The 16751-nt window shown below is 44.3% G+C and overlaps 1 protein-coding gene across 1 annotated transcript in view; it reads right to left on the bottom strand.

Moving 5' to 3' along the window:
• Positions 1-1217: 1217 nt before the first annotated feature.
• Positions 1218-16751, bottom strand: part of LOC105284945 (protein lozenge) — a 29518-nt gene continuing 13984 nt past the window's right edge. The window contains exons 5-6 of the mRNA XM_011348833.3: positions 2769-2939; positions 1218-2268 (exon numbers count right to left, since the gene is read on the bottom strand). Of these exons, the coding sequence (XP_011347135.1) occupies positions 1802-2268; positions 2769-2939 (638 nt within the window). The 3' untranslated portion in view covers positions 1218-1801. The remainder of the gene's footprint in view (positions 2269-2768; positions 2940-16751) is intronic.

Below are 16751 nucleotides of genomic sequence, written 5' to 3'. Positions count from 1 at the left end.
TTGATCTGCACTTGGAAGAAGTAAGAGAGGAAACTGCATACTAGTCATTCATTTATGCACGCTCTTCGACGGTCTCTTCATGTTCCAGCGAGCAGAGATCTTGTGTGAAACATTTACGAAGTTAAGAATTAAGTGTAATGATATGTACTCCTAAAGTATGCATTTATTTTTATTTATTTTATTTATTATGAGATAATGATAACTGTTTTTTTATAGACTGATCTTGGATATTTCGAGACTCTTTTGTATAATTATTTATAGAAACTAAATGATGTGATTATAAGAGAGAGAAAAAGAAAAGAGAAAGAGAATTACTTGTAACAGGGAAGTAGACAGCATTCCCAGCGTCTTATTATACCTTTGATTCCCCAGTTACGACTTACGAAGATTACTTCGTCGTCGCATACACATTGTCAAATGGTAAATTTGCCAAGACGCTTATTAAGTCCTCCGCCACATAATAATTTCTCTCTAACGTACGTTTAGACAACCTTTTATTATTTACTATAATGATTTTCTATTAAGCACAATGCAACGATATATATCCGTGTTTCTGACGGACTGCTCGTCAGAGATTCACGCATTTGCGTGTAAAAGTCTAATAAATTAAAAGAGAATTACGTAGAGAATGGTAGAAACCACATGAAAATTACTCACTCTTACCAGGCTTCTTTTTTAACCATTTAATTTAAATAATTTAGCAGTTTCTGTTTCAAAAAATAAATTAATTGTTGTATAATGCACTTCGAGCTAATTTAAGTGAAAGAGGTTTGAAGATTTTGTTGGCGCGCGAAGCAGAACAGGGTGGCTCGCTAATAAAGGGACGCGGGAACGACGAACTGGCGATGTCGCGACCGGCCAGACCGCAACTATCCATCCGTTCGTCATTTCAGCGTGCTTTAAATATTAAATAGAGCTCGCTGCGCTCGTAAAAAGGGTTATCCGTTTCCCCCGCGACGAGAGAGACAACGGCGTTGCTACGGTCCGTCCCCATTGCACGAACAAAGATTTTTCTTGAAGTGACTGCCACAATGAATGATCCGTTCGTCGTATTTTTTCTAAAATTAATCACAAATTCGCGAAAGAAATGAACAAATTGTATTCACATGGTATTTTCTTCATTTTTAATGTATAATATTTAATGCAAGTGCCGTTTCGAAGGTATTCAGCTGTCTTTGGTATTCCTGTTGACAATTTTTCGCGAGATGTCAGAAGAGATTTAAGAACCTATCAGACAATACTTTATTTCATTTCTGAAAATATCTGTATATTTACAACATTACAGCGTTTGACTAAGTTCCCCGTTCGAGAATCAAACAGCATCCTCGCGATGCGACTTGCAACGCAGAAATGTTCTGTACGAGGAAGATACTTTTCGATCTTGCGCACACTTAAAGAATCGTCACTGATTAGTTCCTCGTTTTCGTTATTGTTTCCACTGCTGCTATGCGTTCAGTGAGTTCACGAGTTATTTTAACAACGTTCGTCTTTACTCTGTCACGTTCGAAACGAGTGATAATTTTCACTTCCGCACTATTACGAAACCTCGGACGTCGTTCACCAACCGGTTTCTCGCGATAATTCGCACGTTTGATCGAGAGAATCGCTGTTAATCAATGATACAGTAACAATGATCTCACGCACTGTGTCTTTCGAAAAGTATCCGGCGCACATCCCATTTATTTCTTGACTTCTATATCTCGTCCATTGCACTAATTAGAGATTACATTGCCACAGTCGGAAGTTCGCGCACTGTAATTTACGTCGCCGACGATATTCAAACATCGGATACCTCTTCTTTTCAGTACGGTCTCCACACGTCATTCCTCTGCTCGCTCTCCTCCCCGAGTACGCCGATCTCTCGGATGCTGCTGATAGTGAGATTGCCCCCGGCTATGGTGACTTGCTCGTCGCTCAGGTCGCCGTGCAGATGCAGGTGGATCTGGTTTTGGTTGACCGTGCTGTAAAGCTGAGGATACAGGACCATCGGTGGCGGACTGATGTAGTTCTGACTCGGATTGTTGTAGTACCCTTGATAATTGGGATTGTAGTTGTGGGAAGCCACTGGGACCGGCGTCGCCGGGCCAGGTGTCCAGGAACTGTAATGGTAACCTGGACTACCGGCGCTGCCCGTACCACCCCCGGCAAAAATGTCAGATTCGCTAGGCCTGGTTGGAACCAAGGGCAAGGATGTGGTTGGTGATGTACCATGTCCTGAGTACATGGACACACAATTGTAAGTGTCCTGCTGATTTTCCGAGGAGAGCACTGTAAACAGAAGATACCTGGGTTTTAGGAGTACTGATTTTCTGACACTGAGAACAATGGTGAACACCAAAATTGATGAATACCAAAATCGGACTCGCACAGCGAGGGGAAGGACATCTTTAGAAGCTAAGTGCACGTAACAATAGTCTTTCGTCAAGAAATTGCAATTGATTTTACTAGCAGTCTGCGGAACGTTGCGAATTTGAATTGAATATATTTGAATTTATCCTTCATGAATAATTACAGGGCAATTTTATACGGTGAGTTTTCTTGTATCTGAGGACAAAATGAGCTGCAATACAATTTTTAAAATAGATATAGTTACGACACGACGTAGCGCGTTACGAAACTTTTTCTCGGAACGATGCGTCAGAACGCTATTACGTCGTCGTAGGTGTTTCTTAATTAGTAGTGCGTCGACGAATCACGTAGCTGGATCAGCGGCATAAATTAATCCGACTCTTTCGAGTTGAATTGCCTCATATATTAATTACTCTTACCGGTTGGCAGCGGTACCGGCTCCGTCGTTGGATGATGCGACAGCGATTCCCCTGGGTACGAGAACGCACCACCGGGTAAAGGAGAATAGGAACCGCTGCTGCTGACTGGAGGAGCCGGATAAGACGGTGCTGTGGATGGATAAGTCCACTCTGTCGGACCGATACCCGTATCTGTAACAGATAATATAATTCCTCTATAAAACTTCATCTATCGTTAGATATGAATTTTTTGCTGATCAGATACGTCACATAAAAGCTGTAGAAATTCGTGGAAAAATTTGACAAAATTTATTCACATATTTTCTTTATTTTTAATGCAGGTCGTTTCGAAGCTGTCCTTGGTATTCCTGTTGATAATTTTTCGTGAGATGTTAGCAGACAGCATTGACATTCCTCAAGCTTTATCGAATATCACATACAGGTCACACTCTCAGTATCATGAGTCGAAATGAATATTGCGTATTGTGTATACTTGGGATATGCAAATTATATTATAACAATTTATATAAGGAGTCTCTCAGAGGATTCCAAGGATTGAATCGCGTTACGGTCTTGCACCATAAAAGATGCTTTTTAAAATGCGCAACAAATCGTGTGAGTCGGTAACGGAGTTTCGAGTGAGTAACACGGCAGATTAATTAACATGAGTCACGAGTCGAAGCGGGCATGACGGAAGTTTAAACACTTGGTTGGAAGTGAACGTACATATATGTACGTCGCGCGTGCATCTCACGGGACGCACATCATGTGCAACGAGATCACAGTCATTAAATGAAGCGATAATATTGCGCAAGTTTGTCAGTAAAAGTAGAAACGTGCACAGCTCGGGACTTTCGAATCGCGTCTTTCTCCCGGATCTTCTCACACAAATGATTTCTTCGTCGCATGATCTGCGACAATATTCGTGCGTTTCAGACCTTTTTATGGTGCCGAGTGCCCCATAATCGCAATTTCATATCACACTTCTTCGCTTTCCGACGAGACCCGCAAGACTTCCGCAAGGGAGAGAGAAAAAGAAAGAGAGACCGAAGAAAACTCACGATTCCTCGCATCATCGGTCAGCTTTGTTTGTAGGAAGTGTTAGTAATATTGCTTCCTACGCTTATATTATATTGGCATGCTACGTCACGAGTGACGGGATTCTTAGAGCATTATGCGTCTCATTTCTGGATTACGTGTGGAATCATTCGTAACGCAGAGAAAGAGAGACTGAGAAAGGGATATAAATACGATAATACGATGAATCACACGCGATTCCGAGAAATTTTTCGATGTCATTGTCCTACATATGTATGAAGCGTGCATGAAGCATATGATTTAATCGGGAGGTATGCGCATACGTTTACAGTTATATTTTGTTCTCACAAAGAGAGAGATTGGAAAATTGTAAAACGCCGCAAATTATTTTGCAAATATATTTCTTTTCAAGTTACCTATTCAAGTTATTCTATTCACGTCTCTCTCTTTGTCTCTCTGTCTATATTTTATTTATTCTTAAGGATTACTTCTCATCCGTCTACAGAAACTTGTTTAATCAGCGATCTTTTACATGCATATTAGGAAAGATTAGCACGCACGTGTGATATATGCGCGTTTCTCAAGCAAAAACAGTCGGTGGAAAGTCCGTGAAGATATTAATAATTCTCGTCGAGAAATCGACTGACGATAAACCTCGTTTCTCAAACTCTAAACGGTACGTTCACTCCATATTGGGAAATTCGCTGATCTGTCACAGAGACATATACATAGAATTAAAATAATGAAGCTCTCGAGTTGCCGAATTGCAGAAAGGAAATTAGCAAATTACTAAACATTCCTTGGTAATTTTGACTTTAGGTCTTCCTGAGAAAAAGCCAGCTCATCTTATGTGTCCTTCTGCAACGATCGTCATTTGAATGAGACTTCGAAACAGGTTGTTCTGCGTGACTACTGATGGAATCTCCATTAACGTGCAACATGTGTTCCCCAATGATAATTATACCTTGTTGCTGCTAAGCGTTTCGCAGCTTCAGGGAAAATTAACACGAAACTCATCGGAATTTACCTCTTTTGCATGCAGACAATGGGGAATACCTCCATTTATTATCGTTATTCAAAATCGTTACTGTAAGTCATGTTACCTACGTTACGAACTAGTATCTTCGCATAGTTTTTTTTTAATTTCAGATAGTACTTTCTTCAATTTGAAGAGACTTGAACGCACGAGCCTGCAAGTCGAGCTCGAATTCATTGATACGCGAGCACAACCGATACAGTTTTGGGCATCGTTGAAATTGGCCGCGCTCGACCTATCACGAGGTCGAGGTCGAGGTCGGGACCGATCAGTCCTCGTACAAAACTGTCGTTACGCCTACCGATCGGAAGGTCGAGGTCGTTTCGGAATTCTCAAAGGGGACCGCCGTGCCAGGATGACCAGGCAGGGGCGCAGGAGGCGTTCGGGGGTGATTACCGAAAATGGCCGTGTATTTGCCGCAATTACCGGAACAACGGTAACAAAAAGGCACAAACACACCACTCTACCCGGATCAGTGTCGGCACAGGACCATCTGTTGGATAATAGTCCGTTTCTCCCGGCCGGGGATTTCTCGCTCTATGAGCGAGCGCGCGAGAAAAGGAAAGTGACGTTCGATTCCATTCAGGAGGAAGGATCGCCTTCTTTGTTTTGTTCTTCTTCTTGCTTTATTAGCGCGGTGGCCATACGTTTCGAATTTCTGCGGGACAGTTTCAAATTTCGGCAATGAGTCCCAATTAGTGCCATTTGAAATACAATGCATTTAATCGTATGCTTCTCTAAATTATTCTTTTATAAACGCCTTCGTTATGTATCTTGCTCTATACAGGTCGCCGTTATAACAGTACGATGGATAATGGTTCAGCCCGATGAAACGGTGTTCCGAATTCGGATTCAGGAAATATGGTAATCGCATTTGCCAACTATTAGTCGGATATTGGACTCTGCGGCTTCGACAAATGCATCGATTGCTGCGATAAAAAGATTTCACATATCGCGGTATTACGTTTAAACGTTCGCAAATTACTCCTTATCTCATAAAAGCCGTAAGTGTATTATTTGGCTACGTTATTAATATTTTTTGCACTTTTCTACGCGCAACGATTCTCTCTTTCTTTCATTCGTTCGCGATAATCGTGTGATAATCTATAACAGCAAAGAGCGCGATACCCAGTGACAAGAACAGAAGCAAACAAACCGGAAGCGGTCTCTCGATCGTTACTCGGTTAATAATCTAACGATCGGCATCACGTTCCCTTATTTTTGCCGTCGCTGTTGTCGTCGTCGGTTCGACATTCATCGCGCAGCTGACCATCGCCGTCACGCCAATGCTCGCGCCGCTGACCGATTCTCAGGAGACGATTTCTTCTTCTTCCTTCTTCTTCTTCTTCTTCATCATCATCACCCTCTTTTTCGTCAAGGATCGCAGAGCTCGTCTTCGTCGACCGAAAGAACGCACGAGTCCTGACCAAAGGAACTTCGAGCTGTTTACTACCACCCTCTCTTTCTCTCTCATTTTCTCTTATCTCTCTCGCCCCTCTCTCTCTCTCTCTCTCTCTCTCTCTTTCTCTCAACGGGTGTGAAACCACAGTGAGGTGGTTTTGGTGCTTAGTCCTCCGACCAGCCATCTACTTAACGAACCGTCCATCGACCGCCGTCATTTCGTCGTTTCTCGGTTTCCCTCCCATCTAGCCATCGCCCCCACTCTCCCTCCGCCTCCTCGCCCCGCGGTGCTACCGCTATCCGGCGGTTCGATCGACCTCATCTTCTCGCTACTTAAAGATCGTACAGGGATTTCTGTTTTCTGCGTCGAGAAAGAGAATCGACCTGAGCGATCGTGACTGCCGCCGTTGGCCTTGATGCTCGCTAGTTACACCAAAATTGCACAGTGGCCTTCTTTCCAGCGATGTCGCATAAATCGGGTCCCCTCCCAGGAAGACAAGGAACTGAATTCTGATTAATCAGTCGGAACTGAACTGGTATTATTGCACTCTTAACCGCAGGATGCGCCGACAGTTGCATAATAACGAATTTCGAGAGTTGCCACGCTCGCTCAGAAATATAAATAGATTTTTACCGTGAGAACGCATCGTGGTCTTTTTTCCTCGTCCAGCTTGGACGCAGGCGTTTTCCTGCGCTGGACGGAACTTTTCCTCGAAACAATCGCAGAAGATCGGAGATCGCGCGATGTCACGAGCTCGAACGTCGGTTCCACCTCGTCGACCTCGTCCTTCGCCGATCGCCGATCGGCGTGGCGTGCGCGGGATTCAGGATTCCGGCCGAGCCGAGATCACAGCCGTTGAGAAGAACTCAAGAAGCCCGTGGGGCTTCGGTTCCCACCGAGATAGATGCTCGCTCGGTCGTGTAATGTAAGGCGATATTGCTGCATCGTCTTGGTACATACTCGATCGGGCCGAGCTCCGGCTATGTCGGGCGATCGATATATCGGTCGATATGCCGGCTCATAAACCGGGATAACGTACTGAACGTACGCGAGAGAAGTCTTACGCATACGCGCGCGCCCAGGAAACTCGCGCGTATCGCTTACCATCACGACTTCTTCTTGCAGCAAGTATCCTGTCTCGAGGATAATGTTTCTCCTCGGGGACGACGAGGAGCTTGTCCGTCCGTCCACTTTGATCTCCTACGTCCCACTGAGAAAATACATATTTTAAGATCGAAGCTCGTGATATAGAATAGATATGTGACGCTCAGTTTGCGGATGATATTGAATAAAAAATCGAGCTTCGTGACATTTCTATTGGGTTGGCCAAAAAGTAATTGCGTTTTTTTTTATATAAATAAAAGGCGAATTTTTCATGGGAAACAAAAACTTTATTAAACAATATATTGTCCATTTTGTTTGATTATCTTTTGCCATTTTTCAGGCAACTTCATGATTCCGCGCTCAAAAAAGTTCTTATCTTTTTCAGCAAAAAACAATTCCAACAACGATTTCATATCCTCATCAGCAGTAAAGGTTTTACCATTCAAGGCGTTTTGCAAAGAACGAAACAAATGGTAATCTGATGGTGCCAGGTCTGGCAAATATGGTGGATGTGGTAACACATCCCATCCAAGCTGCAACAATTTTTCACGAGTGACCAAACTTGTACGTGGTCTAGCGTTATCATGGTGAAACACAACACCTTTGCGATTCACCAATTCTCGACGTTTCTGTTTGATGGCATCGTTTAATTTATCCAGTTGACGACAGTATACGTCTAAATTAATGGTTTGATTCCTTGCAAGCAGCTCAAAATACACAATACCTTTAAAGTCCCACCAGACTGACAGCATAATCTTTCTTTGGTGAATATCTGCTTTTAAAGTGCTTTGAGCAGGTTCATCACGCTTGCTCCACGATCTTTTTCGTTTGACGTTGTTGTAGACGATCCATTTTTCGTCGCCTGTTATCATACGTTTCAAAAATGGATTATTTTCCTCACGTTTCAAAAGAGAATGACAGATGTCAATACGCTTAGTGAGATGAATTTCTTTGAGCTCATGTGGTACCCAAATATCGAGCTTACTAATGTATCCAAGTCGTTTTAAATGGTTTTCAACACTCGATTTCGATATGTTAAGATTCTCGGCAATCTCTCGTGTCGTTAAACGCCGATTGGAATCGATCAGTGCCTTTATTTTGTCATCATCAATTTCGATTGGCCTTCCTGAGCGTGGTGCATCTTTCACATTAAAATCTCCAGATCGAAATTTAGTAAACGAATTTTGACACTGCCGCAGTTTTAAAGCATCTTCGCCATATACATCAGATAACTTTTTATGAGCTTGCACAGCGTTTTTCCCTTTTCGGAAGTAATAAAACAAAATATGACGAAAATGTTCTTTTTGATTTTCCATTTTGAAATCGACGGCAAAGAAACAATTGTTAACGAAATCGTGTACTTTCTTTTTCTAAAACAAGCTTGAACTGTGAGTTGTTAACCTACATAATGAATTTGCGGTTTAGAATGAAGTTAGTTACATTTCAAGCATGTATGTCCATCTATTGGAAAAAAACGCAATTACTTTTTGGCCAACCCAATAGTATAATCCTGTGATCTAAACCTCGGTGGAACGCAACTGCGGTATATGTCAAGGCTCAATATCTATTCCATTATTATACATATTGCATCCAATTTATCAATTAGATTGAATCGGCTGCGTAAAAAAGGACAACGTAAAAGAGAAGGAATCGATGGTTCCTTCTTCCCATTTCGAAGTAACTCGATCGCCCGGCGATCTCTGATATCCTGCGTGAGTCAGTAACCCGGAGGTTCAATCTGCGAAACCAAGATCGACAATACCGCTGCTCCGCGCGCTGCTCGACTTCAATGACCATCCATCGCCGGTAATTTCGTTCGTTCGGTTTGTTGCGTTCTCGCGCCTCTCCACCCTTCTTTTCCACCTCCTGCACCACCTTTGCCTCCTCCTCCTCCTCCACTCTTCGCAATCCGCTCTCATTCACATCGCCATTCATCCCCCGTGAGTTCCTTTATCTCGCCGCTCCTGTTTGGGCGCGCCATTCAATCCGCGGGCCCCGAATTTGTAAGAGGAGGAAATCTGTTTAGCGTAACGTCGCCGGCCGCAAAACTCGGGCCCCTGTGTTTCGCACGCACGCATCGTGCCGTAATTTGCCTCGGCACAACGGACAATGGGGCCCGGGAGTTTAGGTGCCCGAAGAAAAAGGCCGATCGACGAATTTGCCTCTTCCTCTCCTACCCCGTTGCTTCTTGTGCCTGCATCTCCCGCTTCTGCCAACGTCCGATAATCTTTGGCGTTTGTACCTTTCTTGATATGATCTCCTGGCCAAGATTACCTCTCACGCGCGTTCTGCTCCACCTCGCACGTCCGCGCGTAATTTCCAGGATGAATGAAGACAGAAGCATGAATGGCGAAGCCTGACGATGCGTCGGAAATGCCGAGATCGTGCTTTCGATCCAAGTATTGTAGTAATTGCTCGTCAAGACGGCACGAAAGACGTGATCGCGGTCAATGAGGGATTTCTCTACAAGAGCGTAAATGAAAATTGAGCCATTAAATCAATCAATAAGAGAAACTGTGGCTGATAGGTCTGTTAGACGTATCGGAGACAATTTGCACGTTTGTTTAAATGTACGTTTAAATATACGTTTGTTATTAGCATGGATATTGTTAAAATTTATTCCATTAGTCGCGAAATGATCTAAATTTTGCATGAAATTGTTAAGATGAATGAACGAACACGTTATGCCCGTGCGAAAATATTATCCTGTTGTTAAGCGCCAGTGCGCGATTTCATGAACGAGTTTCCGGTGTTTGCTCGTAATTTTGTACGCTAAACGTTTTCACAGGACCGCCTCAAAAGTGGGCGCTGAAAGGAAGCGACTTTCAATTACGTCTTTTTTCGCTTCTGAAAGGCAGGTTATTTATTGTGTCTTCGAAAAGCGACGGAAAGGATAATTGAGGTAACAGTACGTCCTGGCGCGTATGTGTATTCGACAGTTCTTTCTTCACGCAATTCTGAGATCGTTGTTTCTTTGCGGAACAATGATCGTTTGTCGTACGTGCAGTATTCGATTCAAATTGCACGTTATTCCCTAAACGAAGCGAGGAAATATCGTAACTTTCGTAACCTTTACAAAATGTCAAACAAACAATTTTGAAAACAAAAGCTCTCAACTACAATGTGACTAGAGCACGCAAGAAAATAATGCGGCGCGGAGACAGAAGAACCAAACCAAATAAATTGGAGACCTTTCATTCAATGACACTAACTTCCAAGAATAGCTTCTCGGCTGCTGAAGAGAGTCTACAATCTTGCAGCTCCAGTTCGACTTGGTCCGAGTTCATTTAAGCCAGTATGCTGAAATTCTTTGTACTGAAATGCGGTAGGGTCACGGAAGGCCTTTTATTAGGGTCCACGCCGACGGGACTCGCGTAGGTGGCCCTCCTTTGGCTACAATCATCACAAACTGTCTTTTCCATTTCCAGATTTTTCTGGTACTCGTTCTTTCGTTCCCATAATAATTTTAATTACACATCGTATTCTTATTAGATGATAATTTGTTCGTTCCACGCAAGATCTTTCAAGAACTCTTACACGTTGTAAGCTTTAAATTCCGTATTATTGATAGATGGTTTGTCACGTTTAGCAAGAATTAGATTTACTTTATTTCCTAGCCATTCTTGTAGGCTATTAGGTTGTAACAAAAGTTCATAATATTATTTTAGTGAAATTCCAAGACAAAATTATTATATGCATAAATATTTATGCAACTACAATGCGCCGTTTGTTCTACTAACTTTTTTCATTAAAAAAACTTAAACAACGCTACGGATTTTTGTTACAACCCGATACTTTGCATTTAAAACAAGCACGTGAAAGTACTATCTGCTTCTTCACTATCTGCTGACCCTCTTACGACGGATTATACTTCATTAGCTGACGATACAGAATAGCAGCGAAAGCAGCGGTAGCAGTTCGTTAATCAATCGGCCACGCTCAAATCGTACCATTGATTGGCTATCAATTAATCGAGGAAAAAAGCACGGCGGAAGAGGGTCTCGAAGGATTCTTGCCACTCGACTGCACTGGGCTCGGCGTTTCGGATGGACCGTTGATCGGCACGTTGATTCCGTTATTGTTTATCGGTTGGATTCTGTCACGACAATGCTCACTTACTTTTTCCCGGCGGATCGCCGTCGCCCGTGACCGCTTTTTCCGCGAGCCATCACGCACGTACGGATCCGTTTTCACGTTTCAGGCCAACTAGCAGCCCGTACGAGGATCAAACCTGCTACAGCTCGCCATATCTTCCTCATTGTCACAATAAACTAATAACAATCGCGTTTTGCGTTTCCGTTTCCTTCAATCATTGCAGGATCGTACTCTGATGTTGAAGAGGTCGATTGTTCATAGCTGAAGAGACGAAGAGTACCAATCAAAATACCGGGAGAATATTTCTCTGGCACGTTTCGCGGATATTAAAAAATAAATAGCGACAGGTGAGACCAACAACATTGTGTAGCAAAATGGAACGATCAAAAGGAAGCATCCGTGCCTTCTCGAGCGTGGATCACGTAACTGCCTCCTCCTCCGCCTCCCCTCGTCCTGCCACTCGTTCTTTCCCTTCTCCCGCATCTCCGCGAGAGCGGTACCTTCTCTCTCCCTCCGTCCCCTTCACCCCCGTTGCGTATCCTTTCTATTCTTTACCCTCTCTCTCCCTCCGTCTCGCTCTTGTTTCATCGCTCTCCTCTCCTTTCTTCCGTCGACACGATCGAGTCAGTGTACCGGCGATGTTACGAGTATAAGAATTTCGTATGGGAAAAAAAGGGCCCCGGGAGCATGGGCTTCCTCCCGATCCTAATTCGTCTGCCTCGCCTCGGTACTTCCGTTCACCCGTTTTAGTGCTCCCTCTTCCCACAAAGCGAGCCCCCCGTGTTTTTTTCAATTACAGGTAGACACCCCGAGATCGCCTGCAGACACGTGAGACTTGTCGGCGATTTACGACGGGTTACACGACGGGGCTGCGGACCGATGCGTATCGTATTTTTCGGGGATGCCGTTTTATAATCAGCTTCCTTTCATCATCTGATTATTCGTCAGTCGCGCGGTTACGGATCGCCTCTACCGAGATTACGACCTATCGTATCGGGGTCGAGGTAAATCGGCGGGGTCGGATGACGACATTGGGATCCGTGGAATTTCCGGTGTCGACGCGCAATCGTGGAAGGAAGGATCGACATCGCACTGGCGCGCGTGGAATCCGCCTGCTGACATCGAGAGATTGAATGTCGAATTTTCATCGTGGGAGGGTTTCGTGACGAAATAAAGAGCGAGCGATATATTTGAGACTGGTGACTCAATAGTGGCCGTCAACTATTTGGTATTTAATACCTTTAATATAATTCAAGCCCGTCAAGTTAAACGAAGAGTTTCCTGTGGCGGCTTGAGTAAGTGTATGCTAATCCGCGAATATTTTCTGCGAATGGCAACGATTACGAGGAACGTGGTGAGAAGTTTAAATCCGCCGGCAAAGGTCGGGATTATTTACGACTTGGAGAAGTAACGGGACGAAACGCGGCACGAATCGCGAATGATGGTAGAAAGTTCCTTTATCATCACAAACACGAAAAATGCTATTTTCTCAAATGACTCGTAGAAATAAAAAAAAACGCGATATAAATGTTTAATTAATAAAACCAACAAAGGGCACGTTTCGCTTTATATCACTTTCACACACAAACATTTATTTATTATATTAAAGTGGGAAGCGAAATTTTCATCTGGATATTTTCACGATACTTTTGCTTGAAAATGTTTCAGTAAAATGATGATCTCAATCTCTCTGCTTCGTGAATCGCTTTCTCGCTTCGCTCGTCTGACACGATTCTTTCTACGATTTCAGTCAGCGAATCAGCCTTGGATCGATTTGCTCGGGATCGTCCCTCGATCAGCTCAAATCGATCCGAACCAGTATATCCTTGATTGAGTCTCGGTTTTTGGCATTGAACATTCAACGTAACTTGCATCAGCTCCTAACAAATTTGTGTGCATTTTCTGAGAAAAATGGACATCCAAGTTTTTGATAAGGTAGCGTTTAAGAGTTCGCTTGCTCAGCACGGAAGCGCGAATGATGAATTGTTGAATTCAATTCATATCTCTTCTTCCTACCGGAAGTTAAACATGAAGTTAAACATGAACAGAAGCAATGCACAATATAACAAGAATCTATCTGCAATGATCTGGAACTCGCGTCGATTATTAAAAAAGATGGATGCATCGGAGTAAAAGATTTGATTCGACCGAGTTTGCCGTTTAAATATCTCATCGAAATGCCTGCCGTGCATTTCAATGGTGCGTTACTCAATTCAAAAATATGCTTTCAGCTCTGCAGCATCATATTGCAAGAAATGCAAAACCAATTTAATTTTTAGAAATGAATAGTATATAAAACATTGATACTAATTGACTGAAAACTTATAATCATGACGGAAGCCTGAAATCAAAGAATCTCACGTTACTCGTATTAAAATTGCGCGACCAAAAAGATAGTTGCCCCGATCAAGAATGAACGGACCACCAGCTCGCTACAGTCGGTCGACCTTTCGCCGCAGGTGGGCAAGAACGAGCCGTGCCACAAATCGGTGTGAATCGAGGATGAATATGGCCCACTGGTAGAACTAATTAGCTGCCGTCTCTAGTCGGACACGCTCGTTGACTTTATCGCCGTCGAGAGATACGAGGATCCGACGTAAGGAGGCGAGGAAAGGAGTCGCCTGCGCTTCCGCCTATCTGCGGCCAAGTCTTTAGCCTGGTCCCCTGGTCGTGTAACACGAAGAATACGTGGAAACGGAACGGCACGGCTGCCCTGTTTATTATCGCGGTCTGGGCTAAGCGGTCGCCACGGGTTTCCTTAAGCCGTCCGCCAAGTGCGCGCCTGATTGGACGGATACGAAGGATGTTGTACCACCAGGATACGCGATAAACCGCCAGGCGATAAAGTTCCACTGGGCACCGCCGCAGGGGAGGGCGATTTCTGAAATTCCACTTTGCGAAAGGCAGGATTTCTCGGTAGATTCGAGAACCTCCGGAATCACCGGTGTGCAACTTGGAATTTTAAAAAAGGCTCCGCGTCAGACTTCGCGAATCGATTCTCTTGCATGCGCAAGTGGATAACGAGGTCTCCGATCGGTCCCCGTTAATTTCGCTTTAATAAAATTTCAATTCGTGATTTTGTTATTTGCAGAGAAAGAGAAAGAGAGATTTAATGCTGAAGATCTCGCCGGAAGAAAAGGCAGTCGCAGCTCGCTCGAGAAACGCTTGGATGAAAGGAACCTTGTGTTTCGTGCAATTGCGCAGTTCATTTATAATCATCAGATCATTATGCAGACCTTTCAGCATAAACTTTTTCAATGTGACGTGGAATTCGTCATGGACGCGACATGCGCAGGCATGCACGATGCATTCGACATTTCTGATTGGCCGGAACGCCGTTTATAGCGTGTACTCCGAGGTAAATAAGTACTGGAAGACGTGCAACAATAGTCGTGGAAGTCTACGATGGTGCCGACGGATTTACGAGTTTAATTAAGTTCTGCGGTCGCGTTTGTCATTTTAGCAGGCATCGAAGGCTCGTTGGCCACGCTTCGAACTTTGCTTTCCTGCGAGAAATATAATACAAATTGCGAAGAAGAAAAGTTTGTTCTCGTGTTCCCGCCTTTTCGAATTGCAACGATGACTCATTTTTTCCGCACGAGTTTTTCTCGCAAATGGATGGCGAATCGTCATTCGACTTGGCGTGAAAGGTGTGTATAAAATATTTTGAAAACATCTTGAAGAGAATATAAGAGAAATAACTGTGCTAACGTGCCGGATGCATATATTGCTTCTTAACGTGTCATAGATCCTTTCACATCCCATAGACGGATTTAGCGTGTACGTTAATAACCTCGTGATAGAGCATGATAGGGGTCCGCGTTGCGAGGGTGAGTCGCGATAGGAGTGTGTGTGACACTTTCCTAATTGCCTCGCAACTTTCTACCCCCTCCCCTGTTTAAGAAAAGCAACCCTTATCCGCCTGTTTCTCGCGGAGCTGTTAGACTCCGAATTCGGGAACTTTCCCAACAACTGGACGTGAACTTCTGCCTCCCAATGTGCTATGGAGTCAATTTTGCACAATCAGCTACTTTCAAGGATGCAAGAAAATTTACAAGTGCGCTTTGCAGCAACGCAACTCAATGCGATACAAGATGACAAAAGATAAAATATATTATCTTTTCATATTCTTGAACTCTCGATAGCTTGAAAACGACGAGATGGACTCACGGATTGCGTCCAGTGGACTTACGGCAGTCGGATGTCGGTTAAAATGAGATATTGGAAATGGACATGATGCGTACACGGATAGGATCGTGCCGTTCTCAAGAACATCGAGATAACGTTTAAGTAAGAGTGCCAGCTGCAGCAAGTAGCAGCAAGGAGGCGTAATAATCTCGTACAAGCACGCACTAGGCTCCCATTAAGTCGTGTCGGCAGCATTCTAAGTACCGACGGGTAAAATGCACGGAGGCCGGAGAAGGTGGGTACCGAGATCCACGGCAGGACAATCAGTAGGTGGAAAAAAATTCACGGAACAGCCAGAAAGGTAGCCGCATTCTTGGTAGCTGTGGAGGCACGTGGGAATCGCGAGATCGGGGGCCTTCTCTCCCGGTGCTCCCGTCATGGGGCCCCCTTTGCCGAGCTGCCGGTCCCAGCAGCAGTGCAACGCTGTTGCACCCCGCATGGGGCTCGTTGTCTTTTTGGATACCCTCTAGGTAAAGTATACGAGCATCCCGGTAAATAGGTAAAGAGCCGGTGCAGCCGCGGCCTCTTTGTCCCTTTCTCGCCGACGAGTAATACGTGAGTAATACGCCGGCGAAGGGGGACGTGAGAGAGATGACTCCCTTCTTGCTAACTCGCGACAAGCTGCTCCTGGATTCTTCGCGCGCACCTCCGGGGACGAAGCTCGCAACGCGAATTACACGCTTCTTAACTTTAACCACCCGGTAATCGGCCGCATGTATTATAAAAATTGCCAGTCGTTTGCGCGACGAAAAATTACGCCGACGAGCACAGTCGCGATCGCGACAAGATTATCTCTCTCATCGGCGAGAGTCGTTGATGTTTTCCTGCCGGTCATCTTCGCGCCGCCTCATTTTCCTGTCATTTTTCAATTCTTCAGATTCGCGACGAAACGAAAGGCCAATTGAAGAGAACTTTTCATTGCATCTTATTCTTATCTCCAGCGAATCTTTCTAATTTTACTCGACTTGTTCGTTTGTCGTATAGTCGGATAAATAACTTTCTTCTCGCAAACCGCCATGATGCGCTTTTAGAAACACAGTTCTCGTCCTCCTCCGACGGAGAATCTGTCAGAAGGCACGGGACGATTTCTCTCTCTCTCTCTCTCTCTCTCTCGCTCTCCGGGTAGTTGTCGCCAGAGAGA

The sequence above is a fragment of the Ooceraea biroi genome, chromosome 4 (assembly GCF_003672135.1).
Source record: "Ooceraea biroi isolate clonal line C1 chromosome 4, Obir_v5.4, whole genome shotgun sequence".
Taxonomy (NCBI): domain Eukaryota; kingdom Metazoa; phylum Arthropoda; class Insecta; order Hymenoptera; family Formicidae; genus Ooceraea; species Ooceraea biroi.
This window is presented reverse-complemented; position numbering and strand designations above follow the sequence as displayed.